We start from the raw sequence: 13,968 nt of genomic DNA, 5'->3' as shown, positions 1-13,968 counted from the left end.
AGGCTGAGTAAAGCAGATTGCTCTCCTGAATGTGGGTGGCCCTCATCCAATCGGTTAAAGGCCTGAATGGTACAAAAAGGATGACTCTTCCTCAAGAAAGAGGGAACTCCTCCTGCCTGACTACTTAGCTGGGACATCAGTCTTTCCTGCCTTTGGGTCTCAAGGCTGTCGGCTTTCGGACTGGAAGTTACAGCATTGACTCTCTTGACTCTCTGCATTGCTGATCGCAGATCTTGGGACTTCTCAGCCTCTATAATCATATGAGCCAATTTTTTATTTATATATATTTTTTCTGTTTCTCTGGAGAATCCTGACTAACACACTCTCCAAGCAGGCTCCTGGGAGTAATAGTTGAGCAGGGCCACTCTTCATTTCCCAGACCCAAGTATTCTACGTATTGGGAATACAGCACTATATAATTATCATTGGTTTAAGGAGTACATGTCTTCCTAAAGGATGTTCCTCTGTCTTCAAAAGATGAAGTGACAAGTTGGCATCACCTGGACACCATCTGAACCTTCCATGAACCAAATTTGGGTTTGTTTTTTTTTCTTCTCCTGTCTGTTGGTCTTTGGTAACCCCACCCTTGCATGAGCCCATAGGTGTGAGCTGTGGAAGTAGTGTCCATCAGGCAATGGTAGTTGACATGGAGTCTGGGCCACTTTTTCATGAAGCTTACTTGTCTGGGTAGTCCCAAGACAACTGAACACTGTTAGTGGGTAAATCAATAACCATGGTTTATAAATGGGAAAAGAATTTGGGGACTTCCATGGCGGTCCAGTAGTTAAGACTCTGTGCTTCCACTGCAGGGGGCACAGGTTTGATCCCTGTTCAGGGATCTAAGATCCAGCATGCCATGCAGCATGGCCAAAAAAAACAAAAAAGAATTTCGAAAAGAATAGATATGTGTGTATATGTGTACCTGAATCACTTTGCTGTACACCTGAAACTAATACAACATTGTTAATCAACTATACTCCAACATAAAATCAAAATCAAGAAAAAAAAAAAAAGATGGTTTGATAAAGGCATGGTAACCACAGTCATTCTACCAGACAAGCTATCAAGACCAAAACTGTAAGTAAGAAGAATCTATAATGAGTTATAGAGAAAGATAATGAGTACTAATTAATATGTATGAATCTCAAAATAAATGTAAGTGAAAGAAGCCAGACCAAGAAGAGAAAAGAATATACAATGTGTGATTCCATATATATAAAATTCTAGAAAACGAAAACGAATCTAGAATAACATGAAGTAGATCAGTGGTTATTGAGAGGTGGTGGAATGAAGGAGGAGGCATTACAAAGGTACATAAGGAAACATTTGAGGGTCATGGATATGTTTATTATCTTGATTGTGGTGATGATTTCATGGATATATATATATATATATATGTCAAAACTTAAATTGTACACCTTAAATATGTGCGGTCTACTGTGTATCAATTGTGTCTTCATAATGCTGTTTTTAAAAAACTAATCAAATTGTACACTTTAAACATGTATAGGTTATTCTATGTAAATTATATCTCAATAAAGTTGTAAAAAAACCGAATTACAGCCCTAGGACCTAGCAACAAGGGCTATAGTTCCTCCTGCTAACCCTCCTCTTATAAGTTTCCCCAAGAATTGACTACAAAATCCTAGAGAAGATATGCCTGGATGGAGTGAACTTAATGTGAGAAGCATATAGATCTGTATTGTGCAAATGGTTGACTAAGGCAGATGCTGTTTTGGCGTCCTGCCCAAAGCCTCCTTACTGGGCCAACGTACCCTTCCCCAGCTGCTCTGGGTGTTGGCTGCCAGTGGCTCACAGGTCCTTCCCTTCCATAGGGAATTGCCCTGGGCTAGTGGGAGCCACCATGCCCAGACTTATGTATTCCCATCTAGGCAGCCCACAGCCCTTGACTGACTGATGGAGAAGAAAGGAAGGCTGGCCCCTTGCCTCAAGTGAGAACAGCTCTGTGATGTGTTTTATGCTTCAGAGCCAACCCGCTATAAGTAAGGCCAAGGTTAGAACTTGCCTGAGGTCATGTCCTTGCTTGGCTATTTCCCCTTCCCTGTTCTGTTTCACTCAGTCCCTTATAGGTTTTTCTTCAGAAGCCCTCCTTCTATCAACCATGTACACCCAAATTCCTGTTTCAGGCTTTGGTTCCAGGGAACCCAATCTAAGGGAACCCCGGTACAAATCTGCCAATTTGTGCCGAGACTCAACTCCAAGAAGCCACCTCCTGCCTGTCCTTGCTGGTTTGTATTTTCTTTTAAATGCTACCTTGGGTCCATGTCCCTCCTGCTTACAAGTTTTCTCCTGGGTTTACCCTTTACATGTATCCACAGCCTGCCTGAAAACAGGTTCCTGCCTTATCCCTCTGAGCAGCATGATACTGATCAATCCTTTTCTATCCTTACCTATCAACTTCCATGCACCATTAAGTGGTCATGAAACATCTTGTCAGCTGCCTTGAGTCAACTCCTGATCTGGGCTCATTGTGACTGGGCTCTATTACTCCATCCATGAATGCTTAGTAAATACTTTGTGACTGATTAGTTGCAACAGAGATTTGAAATAAATGCTCAAATAATGTACTGATAAGAAAACTATTAAAATTTGAAAACAAAAAACTTTATTAAGCAAATTTCAAAATTAAGTTAAAAGTTTAACTTTGCTTACCTTTCCTGGGTGACCCAATTGATAACTAAATCTAAACGTTTTTCAGATAATCCACATTTGATTCCTTCCAGGGTTAGTTCTGCATCAACAGGATGTTTAAAAGCATGACTTATGCTAAAGATAGCCTCAAAAAATAAGAGTAATGGGAAAGGCTTTCCTCTAGTTTTTCCAACAGCTACAAAGAGAAGAAAAGTTTTTGAGTCAAATACTTTTAAGTAATAGTTTGCTTTTCCTTACTTCATATTCTTATTTTCATCTCATTGCATTTTCTAAAAATTTTAATCTAAAATTACGTATTTATAATTTTTAAGTAATGCTTGTGGATTAAACTTTATATTTTGGATAATGACTAAATATCATATGCTATGTGAAAACCTAGGCAGAGGTTGGAGTGATGGGTCTACAAGCCAAGGAACGCCAAAGATTGCTGACAGCTACCTAGAAGCTAGGAGAGCAGCATGGAATGGAAATCTACTTCAGAGCCTCCAGAAAAAGTTTAAAAAGCTATAAAATGGGAATTCCCTGGCAGTCCAGTGGTTAGGACTCAGCGCTTTCACTGGCATGGGCCTGGGTTCAATTTCTGGTCAGGGAACTAAGATCCTGCAAGCTGCATGGTACAGCCAAAAAAAAATTTCTTTTATTTAAAATTTTTAAAAAGCTGAAAGAATATACTACCAGCAGACCTGTACTATAAGAAAGGTTAAAGGTAGTCCTTCAAGCAGAAGGAAAATGACACAAGACAGGAAAACAATCTACACAAAGGAATAAAGACCAGAAATGGTAAATGCTATGAATATAAGCATTTAGAAGTAGAGTTGATCCCTGAACAACGCAGGGGTTAGGGGCGCTGACCCCCACTCAGTCAAAAATCCATGAATACGTGTATCCACATGGGTCCTCCATATCCACAGTTCCACAACCACATTAAACCAATGATGGGTCATGTATTACTATAACAAGTATTTATTGAAAAAAATCCACCTATAAGTGGACCTGTGCAGTTAAAATTCATGTTGTTCAAGGATCAAACTGTATACTGTTTTTAAATTATTATTATTTTTTTTTTTGGCGGTACTCAGGCCTCTCACTGCTGTGGCCTCTCCCGTTGCGGAGCACAGGCTCCGGACGCGCAGGCTCAGCGGCCATGGCTCACGGGCCCAGCCGCTCCGCGGCATGTGGGATCTTCCCGGACCGGGGCACGAACCCATGTCCCCCGCATCGGCAGGAGGACTCTCAACCACTGCGCCACCAGGGGATGCATGAAGTAGTACATAATCACCTGAGTGTAGAATGTGATAAGTTAAAGATATAACCCATAAAGCCTAAAGCAACAACCAAAATAAGACAACAAAGAGTTATAGGCTCATAAATCAACAAAGGAGAAAAATGGAATCATAAATAAATTCAAATAATCCAAAAGAAGGTAGAAGAAGAGAAAAAAAATAACAGAGATGAGAAAAAACAGAAAACAAATAAAAGTCAACAATGTCAACAATCACATTAAATGTAAATGATCTGGGGCTTCCCTGGTGGCGCAGTGGTTGGGAGTCCGCCTGCCGATGCAGGGGACGCGGGTTCGTGCCCTGATCCGGGAAGATCCCACATGCCGCGGAGCGGCTGGGCTCCTGAGCCATGGCCGCTGAGCCTGCGCGTCCGGAACCTGTGCTCCGCAACGGGAGAGGCCGCAGCAGTGGGAGGCCCGCGTACCACAAAAAAAAAAAAAAAAAAAAAAAAAAAAAAAAAAATGTAAATGATCTGAACACCCCAATTAAAAGACAAATATTGTCAGACTGTATAAAAAAGCAGGATCCAAGTACATGTTGCCTAGAAGACACTGACTTTAAATACAAAGACACAAATTAAGTAGATTAAAGTAAAAGTATGGAAAAAAGATACACCATGCTAATACTAATCAAAAGAAAGATGGAATCACACTTCCAATTTCAAAACTTACTACAAAACTACAGTAATCAAGATAGTATGATTGCACAGGATGGACATCTAGAGCAACAGAATAGAATTAAGAGTCTAGAAAAAAACCTCAAACATTTATGGTTAATTGATTTCTTACAAAGGGGGGCCAAAACCGTTTAATGGGTAAAGAAAAGTCTTTTCAACAAATGGTGCTAGGAAAACTGGATATCCACATGCAAAAGAATGAATTTGGACCCCTATCTCACACCAAACAAAAAAATTAACTCATAGTAGACCACAGACCTAAATGAATAAAACTCTTAGAAGAAAACATAGGATCTTAAGTTAGGCAAAGATTTCTTAAGATACAAAACCAAAAGCACAGCCATTAAAAAAGATCGGTAAATGGGACTTCATCAAAATTAAAACCTTTTGCACCTCAAAAAACACCAACAAGAGGGACTTCCCTGGCGGTCCGGCAGTTGGGACTTTGCCTTCCAGTGCAGGGTGGGTGGGGGTTCGATCCCTGGTAAAGGAGCTAATATCCCACACACCTCGTGGCCAAAAAACCAAAACATAAAACAGAAGCAATATTGTAACAGATTCAATAAAGACTTTAAAAATGGTCCACATCAAAAAAAATTTAAAACAAACAAATGAACAACAAAAAAACCACCAACAAGAAAGCAAAAATGCAATTCACAGACTAGAAGAAAATATTTGCATATCATCTATCTGATAAGGGATTTTTACCTGGAATTAAAAAGAGCACTTGCAACTCAATAATAAAAGCACAAATAAAACAATTATCAAATGGGCAAAGAATAGACAATTCTCCAAAGAAGATAAAATGGCCAACAGGCACATGAAAAGATGCTCAACATTGTTAGTCATTCGGGATATGCAAACTAAAACCACAATGAGGAAAAAAAAAACGAGATACCACTTCACACAGATTAGAAAGACTTTAATCAAACTGACACGCAAAAAAAAAAGACAGACATTGGGCTTCCCTGGTGGCGCAGTGGTTGAGAGTCCTCCTGCCGATGCAGGGGACACAGGTTCGTGCCCCAGTCCAGGAAGATCCCACATGCCATGGAGCGGCTGGGCCCGTGAGCCATGGCTGCTGAGCCTGCGCGTCCGGAGCCTGTGCTCCGCAAGGGGAGAGGCCACAACAGTGAGAGGCCCGTATATCGCAAAAAAAAAAAAAAAAAAAAAAAGAGAGACATTACATGTACCAAAATGTTCACTGCAGCTCTACTTACAATAGCCCAAAGATGGAAACAACCTAAGTGTCCATCATCGGATGAATGGATAAAGAAGATGTGGCACATATATACAATGGAATATTACTCAGCCATAAAAAGAAACGAAATTGAGCTATTTGTAATGAGGTGGATGGACCCAGAGTCTGTCATACAGAGTGAAGTAAGTCAGAAAGAGAAAGACAAATACCGTATGCTAACACATATATATGTAATCTAAGAAAAAAAATGTCATGAAGAACCTAGGGGTAAGACAGGAATAAAGACACAGATCTACTGGAGAACGGACTTGAGGATATGGGGAGGGGGAAGGGTGAGCTGTGACAAAGCAAGAGAGTGGCATGGACATATATACACTACCAAACGTAAAATACATAGCTAGTGGAAAGCAGCCGCATAGCACAAGGAGATCAGCTCGGTGCTTTGTGACCACCTAGAGGGGTGGGATAGGGAGCGTGGGAGGGAGGGAGACGCAAGAGGGAAGAGATATGGGAACATATGTATATGTATAACTGATTCACTTTGTTATAAAGCAGAAACTAACACACCACTGTAAAGCAATTATACTCCAATAAAGATGTAAAAAAAAATACACACAAAAAAGATAGACGTTACAAGTATTGGTAAGGATGTGGAGAAATGAGAACTCATACACTGGTGGTGGAAATGGAAAATAGTGCAAAGTTTAGCAGTTCCTCAAAGTATTAACACAGAGTTTCCATATAACCCAGAAATTCTTATTTATTTATTTATTTGTTTGTTTGGCTGTGCCAGGTCTTAGCTGTGGCAGGCAGGATCTTTGCTGCCACACGTGGGATCTTCATTGCAGCCTGTAGGATCTTTAGTTGCGGTACACAGAATCTTTAGTTGCAGCATGCAAACTCATAGTTGCCGCATGTGGGATCTTTAGTTGCAGTACACAGAATCTTTAGTTGCAGCATGCAAACTCTTAGTTGCCGCATGTGGGATCTAGTTCCCTGACTAGGGTTCGAACCCAGGCCCCCTGCACTGGGAGCTCAGAGTCTTAGCCACTGGACCACCAGGGAAGTCCCTAACCCAGAAATTCTATTCCTAGGTATCTATCCAAGAAAAATAAAAACATATCCACACAAAAACTTGTACAGAAACGCTCAGTTGCATTATTCATAATAACCAAAAAGTAGAAACAACTCAAATGACCATAAACAGATGAATGGATAAACAAAATACAGTACATCCATACAATGGAATATTATTTCACCATAAAAAGGAATGAACTACTGATACATGCTATGGCATAAATGAACCTCAAAAACATTAAGCTAGGGCTTCCCTGGTGGCACAGTGGTTGAGAGTCCGCCTGCCAATGCAGGGAACACGGGTTCGTGCCCCGGTCCGGGAAGATCCCACATGCCGCGGAGCGGCTGGGCCCGTGAGCCATGGCCGCTGGGCCTGTGCGTCCGGAGCCTGTGCTCCGCAATGGGAGAGGCCACAACAGTGAGAGGCCCGCGTACCGAAAAAAAAAAAAAAATTAAGCTAAGTGAAAGAAGCTAGTCACAAAAGACTATTTATTGTATTATCATATTTATATGAAAGGTCCAGAATAAGTAAATCTATACAGACAGCAACTAGATTAGTGGTTACCCAGGGTTTGGAGGATAAGCAATAGAGAATGAGGAGTTAATTGGTACAAGGTTTTTTTTTGGAATAATGAAAATGTTCTAAAATTAAATTTCAGTAATGGTTATACAACTCTGTAATTATAATAAGTTGATTAAATTTTGTGGCATTTTCCCCACATATGCCATATGCATATGCTAATTTAAACCTCAGACTTATGAAAGTTACTGTTTAACACCCAAAATGCCCTGTGTCAGCATTCATGATATAAGAATACTTTTGCAGTGTAACATGATCTGATAATCACTCAGTTATTAAATTGTAAATAATTGGGATGGTTTCTTGACTTCAAGTCCACTGAATAAAAACTATAAAATTACACTCTGTGTTACAGTGTACTAGGATCAAATACTGAAAACTGTGTGGGCAAAAATATGAGACACGCCCATTTGCACACAATTCATAGTCATGCGATCTCCATAAATACATATGTTTATATACACTATGTGTAGACAACAGATTTTCTGTGTTCAGGTAAAAGCATGTTTTTGTTCAAATTGCTGAATTTAAAGGTATTTTTAAGAAATTTATTTAAAACAAGCTGTATATATTTGATATCAAGAATTTCCACTTAGAACTAAGATAAGACTAATTAATCTCTATATTTGTAAGCTACATTGAGTATACCTCCCCTTTATGTATACCCCTGCATCTCCTTCTGAGATTCTCATCTTTTAAAAATGCATCTTAGTTTTAAAATAAAAGAATATTTTGTGATTCTCAGAAACACTCAGTAAGTACCACCAGTCTAGTATTGGTGAACTTCTCAGAATAAAATCCACATACCTAGAAAATGAATAAAAGTTGGCTGTTTTCCAATTTCACTGTAATTATATTTATTTAAGCATTAATTGCAAGCACTGAGTTTTACTTAAACTTGCAATCCCTACTTTGAGTAGACCAAGTCAAAGGGAAAAGAGAAAGAAACTCAGGAATATACTAATATCACTTAAAAAATTTTTTTTAATTTTTTTAATCACTTTTAATTTATGCTAAATTCAGAGCACAGCCAAAGAAAGAGTTCCTGGGTATTTATAAGATGTCTGAAACTTCTGAGTAAAAATTAAACATTTTAACATTTAACATTTAAAATTAAACATCAATGTCAAAAAAACAAAACAAAAAAAACCCTGAACACTAAAAACTACAAAATATTGCTAAAAGAAATTTTAAAAGACCTAAAAAAAATGGAGAGATATACCATATTTAAGGGTTCACTGGATCAGAAAATTCAATACTGTTCAGTGTCTGTTCTCCCTAAGTTGAACTACAGAGTCAGTGCAATCCCCAGCAGGTCTTTTTGTAGAAATTTACAAGCTGATTTCAAAAATTTAAACAGAAATACGAAAGACCTAAAATAGCCAAACCAAATCTGATAAAGAACAGAGTTAGAAGACTAACACTACCTGATTTCAGCATTTACTATAAAGCTACAGTAATCAAGACAGTGTAGTACAGGCATCAAGATAAATAAATAGATCAATGAAATAGAACACAGCTATGGACAACTGATTTTCAACAAAGGTACAAAGGCAATTCAGTGGAGAAAGTCTTTTTAATAAATTATCCTTGAACAACTGAATAGCTCTCAGCAAAAAAATAAACTTTGACCCATACCTCACACCATATATAAAAATTAACTCAGGGGCTTCCCTGGTGGCGCAGTGGTTGAGAGTCCACCTGTCGATGCAGGGGATGCGGGTTCATGCCCTGGTCCGGGAAGATCCCACATGCCGTGGAGCGGCTGTGCCTGTGAGCCATGACCACTGAGCCTGCACGTCCGGAGCCTGTGCTCCGCAACGGGAGAGGCCACAACAGTGAGAGTGAGAGGCCCGCCTACTGCAAAAATAATAATAATAATAATAATTCAAACTGGATCATAGACCTAAATGTAAACCTAAAGCTAAAAAATCCTTAGGGAAAAAAAAATAGGAGAAAAATCTCTGCAGATTAAGCACAGATTTCTTAGGTACGACACTAAAATCTCAATCCCTAAAAGAAAAAAAACTCATAAATTAGATTTCAACAAATTAAAGACTTCTACTCTAAGAAAGACACTGTTAAGAGAATGAAAAGACAAGCCACAAACTGGGAGAAAATATTTGCATCATATATCTGGTAAAGGATTTTTATTCATAGAATGGAACACTACACAGCAAAAAAAAAGAATAAATTATTGATAGATGCAATAACATGGATGAATTTCAAAATAATTAGGCTAAGTGCAAGAAATCAGTCAAAAAAGGATACCTACTATATGATTCCATTTATATAAAATTCTCGAAAATGCAAACTAATCTTTGGTGACTGAAAGCAGATTAGTAGTTGCCTGGGGACTTGAGGGAAGCTCTGGGAGGGAGACCAATGGGAGGGGTGGGGAGTAGTGGGAGGGAGGGATCACTGAGGGAATGAGGGAACTTTTGGAGGATACATATGTCAAAACCTAACAAACTGTACAGTTTACGTACAATTTAGTGTATGTATGTCAACTCACCACAACAAGGCTGTTTTTTAAAGGAAGTGGAGCAAATCTGACAAAATATTAACATTTATTAAAACTTGATAGCAAGTACATGGCTGTTATTTATGTTTCTCAAACTTTTCTGTATACTTGAAATATTTCATAATTTAATTTGGAAAACCTAATCAAACCCCTTAATGTTACAGGTAAGGAAACTGAGTAAATGGTAGACCTTGTTTCCCAGTTCAATACTCTTCCCATTCTATCAGGAAAAAAAAAAGTATAATTAGCATACATATGTAAGGTTCAGAGAGAAATGCTTACCCTTAAATTTACTCACTGTCCCAATGTTTTGAAGAATTCTTCTAGGACTGTTTGCTGCAAAATAAACTGCCTTTTCATATTCTCCAAGTGAGATTAATTCATTCAACCTACAGCCAGTGCATTTCATTATATAGTAGTACACAAAAAAAGAAAAGTGATTAGAAATGTCTAATACAGACTAAACATAGTAGCATAGTAATACAGAAAAGCACCTCTAAAAAACTATAACTAGATTCATTCACTCTGTGAGATACTCTTTCACTTCCTTCCCTAATATTGTCTTTTGTAGCCTCAGAATAAGACTCACCTGCCAGGTGATGTGAACCTGATCCTGTACCTTATTCCTATAGTGCTGAGAGCAAGCCATAGAAAGAGCAACTGAATTTATTCCGTTGAAAGAACTTCAACTGAATTTATAATGAGCTCAGATTTTTTTTCTCTCATATTATCTCCAGAAGAAAAGAGGAACCAGGGGAAAGAAGGGCAATCTGCTTAAAGGCTCAGCCTAGGGGAAATATTAATTGCACACAAAGGCTGCCAAGTTGAAGATCAAGAAGTGTCCTTGGTATTCAGAAGCCTTAGTTGTTCAGCCAGGAATCAGACTCCCAACTAAATGTGAGACTAATTCAAAGAAGAAAAGATAATAGTTCAGATACCTTAAGCTTCTACTCCTCTTCCTAGGGCAAAACATCCCCAACTCAGTCCTTACAATTAAAACTATGGCGGGGGGAATCGGGAAGATGGCGGAAGAGTACGACACGGAGATCACCTTCCTCCCCACAGATACATCAGAAATACATCTACATGTGGAACAACTCCTACAGACCACCTACTGAACGCTGGCAAAAGACCTCAGACCTCCCAAAAGGCAAGAAACTCCCCACGTACCTGGGTAGGGCAAAAGAAAAAAGAATAAACAGAGACAAAAGAATAGGGACGGGACCTGCACCAGTGGGAGGGAGCTGTGAAGGAGGAAAGGTTTCCACATACTAGGAAGCCCCTTCGCGGGCGGAGACTGCGGGGGGCGGAGGGGGGAAGCTTCTGAGCGGCGGAGGAGAGCACAGCAACAGGGGTGCGGAGGGCAAAGCGGAGAGATTCCTGCACAGAGGATCGGTGCCGACCAGCACTCACCAGCTCGAGAAGCTTGTCTGCTCACCCGCGGGGGCGGGCGGGGCTGGGAGCTGAGGCTCAGGCTTCGGTCAGAGCGTAGGGAGAGGACTGGCGGCGTGAACACAGCCTAAAGGGGTTAGTGCACCACGGCTAGCCGGGAGGGAGTCCGGAGAAAATTCTGGACCTGCTGAAGAGGCAAGAGACTTTTTCTTCCTTCTGTTTCCTGGTACGCGAGGAGAGGGGATTAAGAGCACTGCGTAAAGGAGCTCCAGAGACAGGCGCGAGCCGGGGCTAACAGCGCGGACTCCAGAGACGGGCATGAGACGCTAAGGCTGCTGATGCCGCCACCAAGAAGCCTGTATGCAAGCACAGGTATGGACACCCCCCTTCCGGGGAGCCTGTGCAGCCCGCCACTGCCAGGGTCCCGGGATCCAGGGACAGCTTCCCCGAGAGAACGCACGGCGCGCCTCAGGCTGGTGCAACGTCAGGCTCGCCCCGCATCCGCACCCCTCCCTCCCCCCGGCCTGAGTGAGCCAGAGCCCCAGAGTCAGCTGCTCCTTTAACCCCGTCCTGTCTGAGCGAAGAACAGACGCCCTCAGGCGACCTACACGTAGAGGCAGGACCAAATCCAAAGCTGAGCCCCAGGAGCTGTGCGAACAAAGCAGAGAAAGGTAAATCTCTCACAGCAGCCTCAGGAGCAGCGGATTAAACCTCCACAATCAACATGATGTACCCTGCATCTGTGGAATACCTGAATAGACAACAAATCATCCCAAATTGAGGAGGTGGACTTTGGGAGCAGCGATATATATATATATATATATATTTTTTTTTTTTTCCCCTTTTTCTCTTTCTGAGTGTGTATGTGTATGCTTCTGTGTGTGATTTTGTCTGTATAGCTTTGCTTTTACCATTTGTCCTAGCGTTCTGCCTGTCCATTTTTTTCTTTTTTAAAAAAATTTTTTCTTAATAATTATTTTTAATTTTAATAACTTTATTTTATTTTATCTTACTTTATTTTATTTTATTTTCTTTCCTTCCTTCTTCCTTCCTCCTCCCTCCCTCCCTACCTCCCTCCTTTCTTTCTTTCTTTCCTCCTCCCTCCCTCTCTCCCTCCCTCCCTCTCTCCCTTCCTCCCTCTCTCTCTCTCTTTTCTTTCTTTCTTTCTTTCTTTCTTTCTTTCTTTCTTTCTTCCTTTCTTCCTTCCTTTCTTTCTTTCTTCTCCCTTTTATTCTAAGCCGTGTGGATGAAAGGCTCTTGGTGCTGCAGCCAGGAGTCAGTGCTGTGCCTCTGAGGTGGGAGAGCCTACTTCAGGACACTGGTCCACAAGAGACCTCCCAGCTCCACGTAATATCAAACGGCGAAAATCTCTGAGAGATCTCCATCTCAACACCAACACCCAGCTTCACTCAATGACCAGCAAGCTACAGTGCTGGATACCCTATGCCAAACAACTAGCAAGACAGGAACACAACCCCACCCATTAGCAGAGAGGCTGCCTAAAATCATAATAAGGCCACAGACACCCCAAAACACACCACCAGACGTGGACCTGAACACCAGAATGACAAGATCCAGTCTCATCCACCAGAACACAGGCACTAGTCCCCTCCACCAGGAAGCCTACACAACCCACTGAACCAACTTTAGCCACTGGGGACAGACACCAAAAATAATGGGAACTATGAACCTGCAGCCTGCAAAAAGGAGACCTCAAACACAGTAAGATAAGCAAAATGAGAACACAGAAAAACACACAGCAGATGAAGGAGGAAGATACAAACCCACCAGACCTAACAAATGAAGAGGAAATAGGCAGTGTACCTGAAAAAGAATTCAGAATAATGATAGTAAATATGATCCAAAATCTTGGAAAGAGAATAGACAAAATGCAAGAAATATTTAACAAGGACCTAGAAGAACTAAAGATGAAACAAGCAATGATGAACAACACAATAAATGAAATTAAAAATACTCTAGATGGGATCAATAGCAGAATAACTGAGGCAGAAGAACGGATAAGTGACCTGGAAGATAAAATAGTGGAAATAACTACTGCAGAGCAGAATAAAGAAAAAAAGAATGAAAAGAACTGAGGACAGTCTCAGAGACCTCTGGGACAACATTAAATGCACCAACATTCGAATTATAGGGGTTCCAGAAGAAGAAGAGAAAAAGAAAGGGACTGAGAAAATATTTGAAGAGATTATAGTTGAAAACATCCCTAATATGGGAAAGGAAATGGTTAATCAAGTCCAGGAAGCACAGAGAGTGCCATACAGGATAAATCCAAGGAGAAATACGCCAAGACACATATTAATCAAACTGTCAAAAATTAAATACAAAGAAAACATATTAAAAGCATCAAGGGAAAAACAACAAATAACACACAAGGGAATCCCCATAAGGTTAACAGCTGATCTTTCAGCAGAAACTCTGCAAGCCAGAAGGGACTGGCAGGACATATTTAAAGTGATGAAGGAGAAAAACCTGCAACCAAGATTACTCTACCCAGCAAGGATCTCATTCAGATTTGATGGAGAAATTAAAACCTTTACAGAC

General features: G+C 40.5%; 1 protein-coding gene across 9 annotated transcripts in view; it reads right to left on the bottom strand.

Annotated features, from left to right (window-relative positions):
- The window catches only part of CLHC1 (clathrin heavy chain linker domain containing 1), a 171,469-nt gene that overhangs the window by 139,877 nt on the left and 17,624 nt on the right, over positions 1-13,968 (bottom strand). For 8 of the 9 annotated variants that reach the window (XM_073791647.1, XM_073791648.1, XM_073791649.1 and 5 more), the window contains 2 exons: positions 10,297-10,403; positions 2,674-2,848 (listed from right to left, as the gene is read on the bottom strand). In XM_073791647.1, coding sequence (XP_073647748.1) covers positions 2,674-2,848; positions 10,297-10,403 — 282 coding nt within the window. The remainder of the gene's footprint in view (positions 1-2,673; positions 2,849-10,296; positions 10,404-13,968) is intronic. The other variant, XM_073791655.1, reaches the window with a different exon arrangement.

This window comes from Tursiops truncatus, chromosome 14 (genome assembly GCF_011762595.2).
Source record: "Tursiops truncatus isolate mTurTru1 chromosome 14, mTurTru1.mat.Y, whole genome shotgun sequence".
Taxonomy (NCBI): domain Eukaryota; kingdom Metazoa; phylum Chordata; class Mammalia; order Artiodactyla; family Delphinidae; genus Tursiops; species Tursiops truncatus.
Note: the sequence above shows the minus strand (reverse complement) of the source record. Positions and strands in the feature narration are given on the sequence as shown.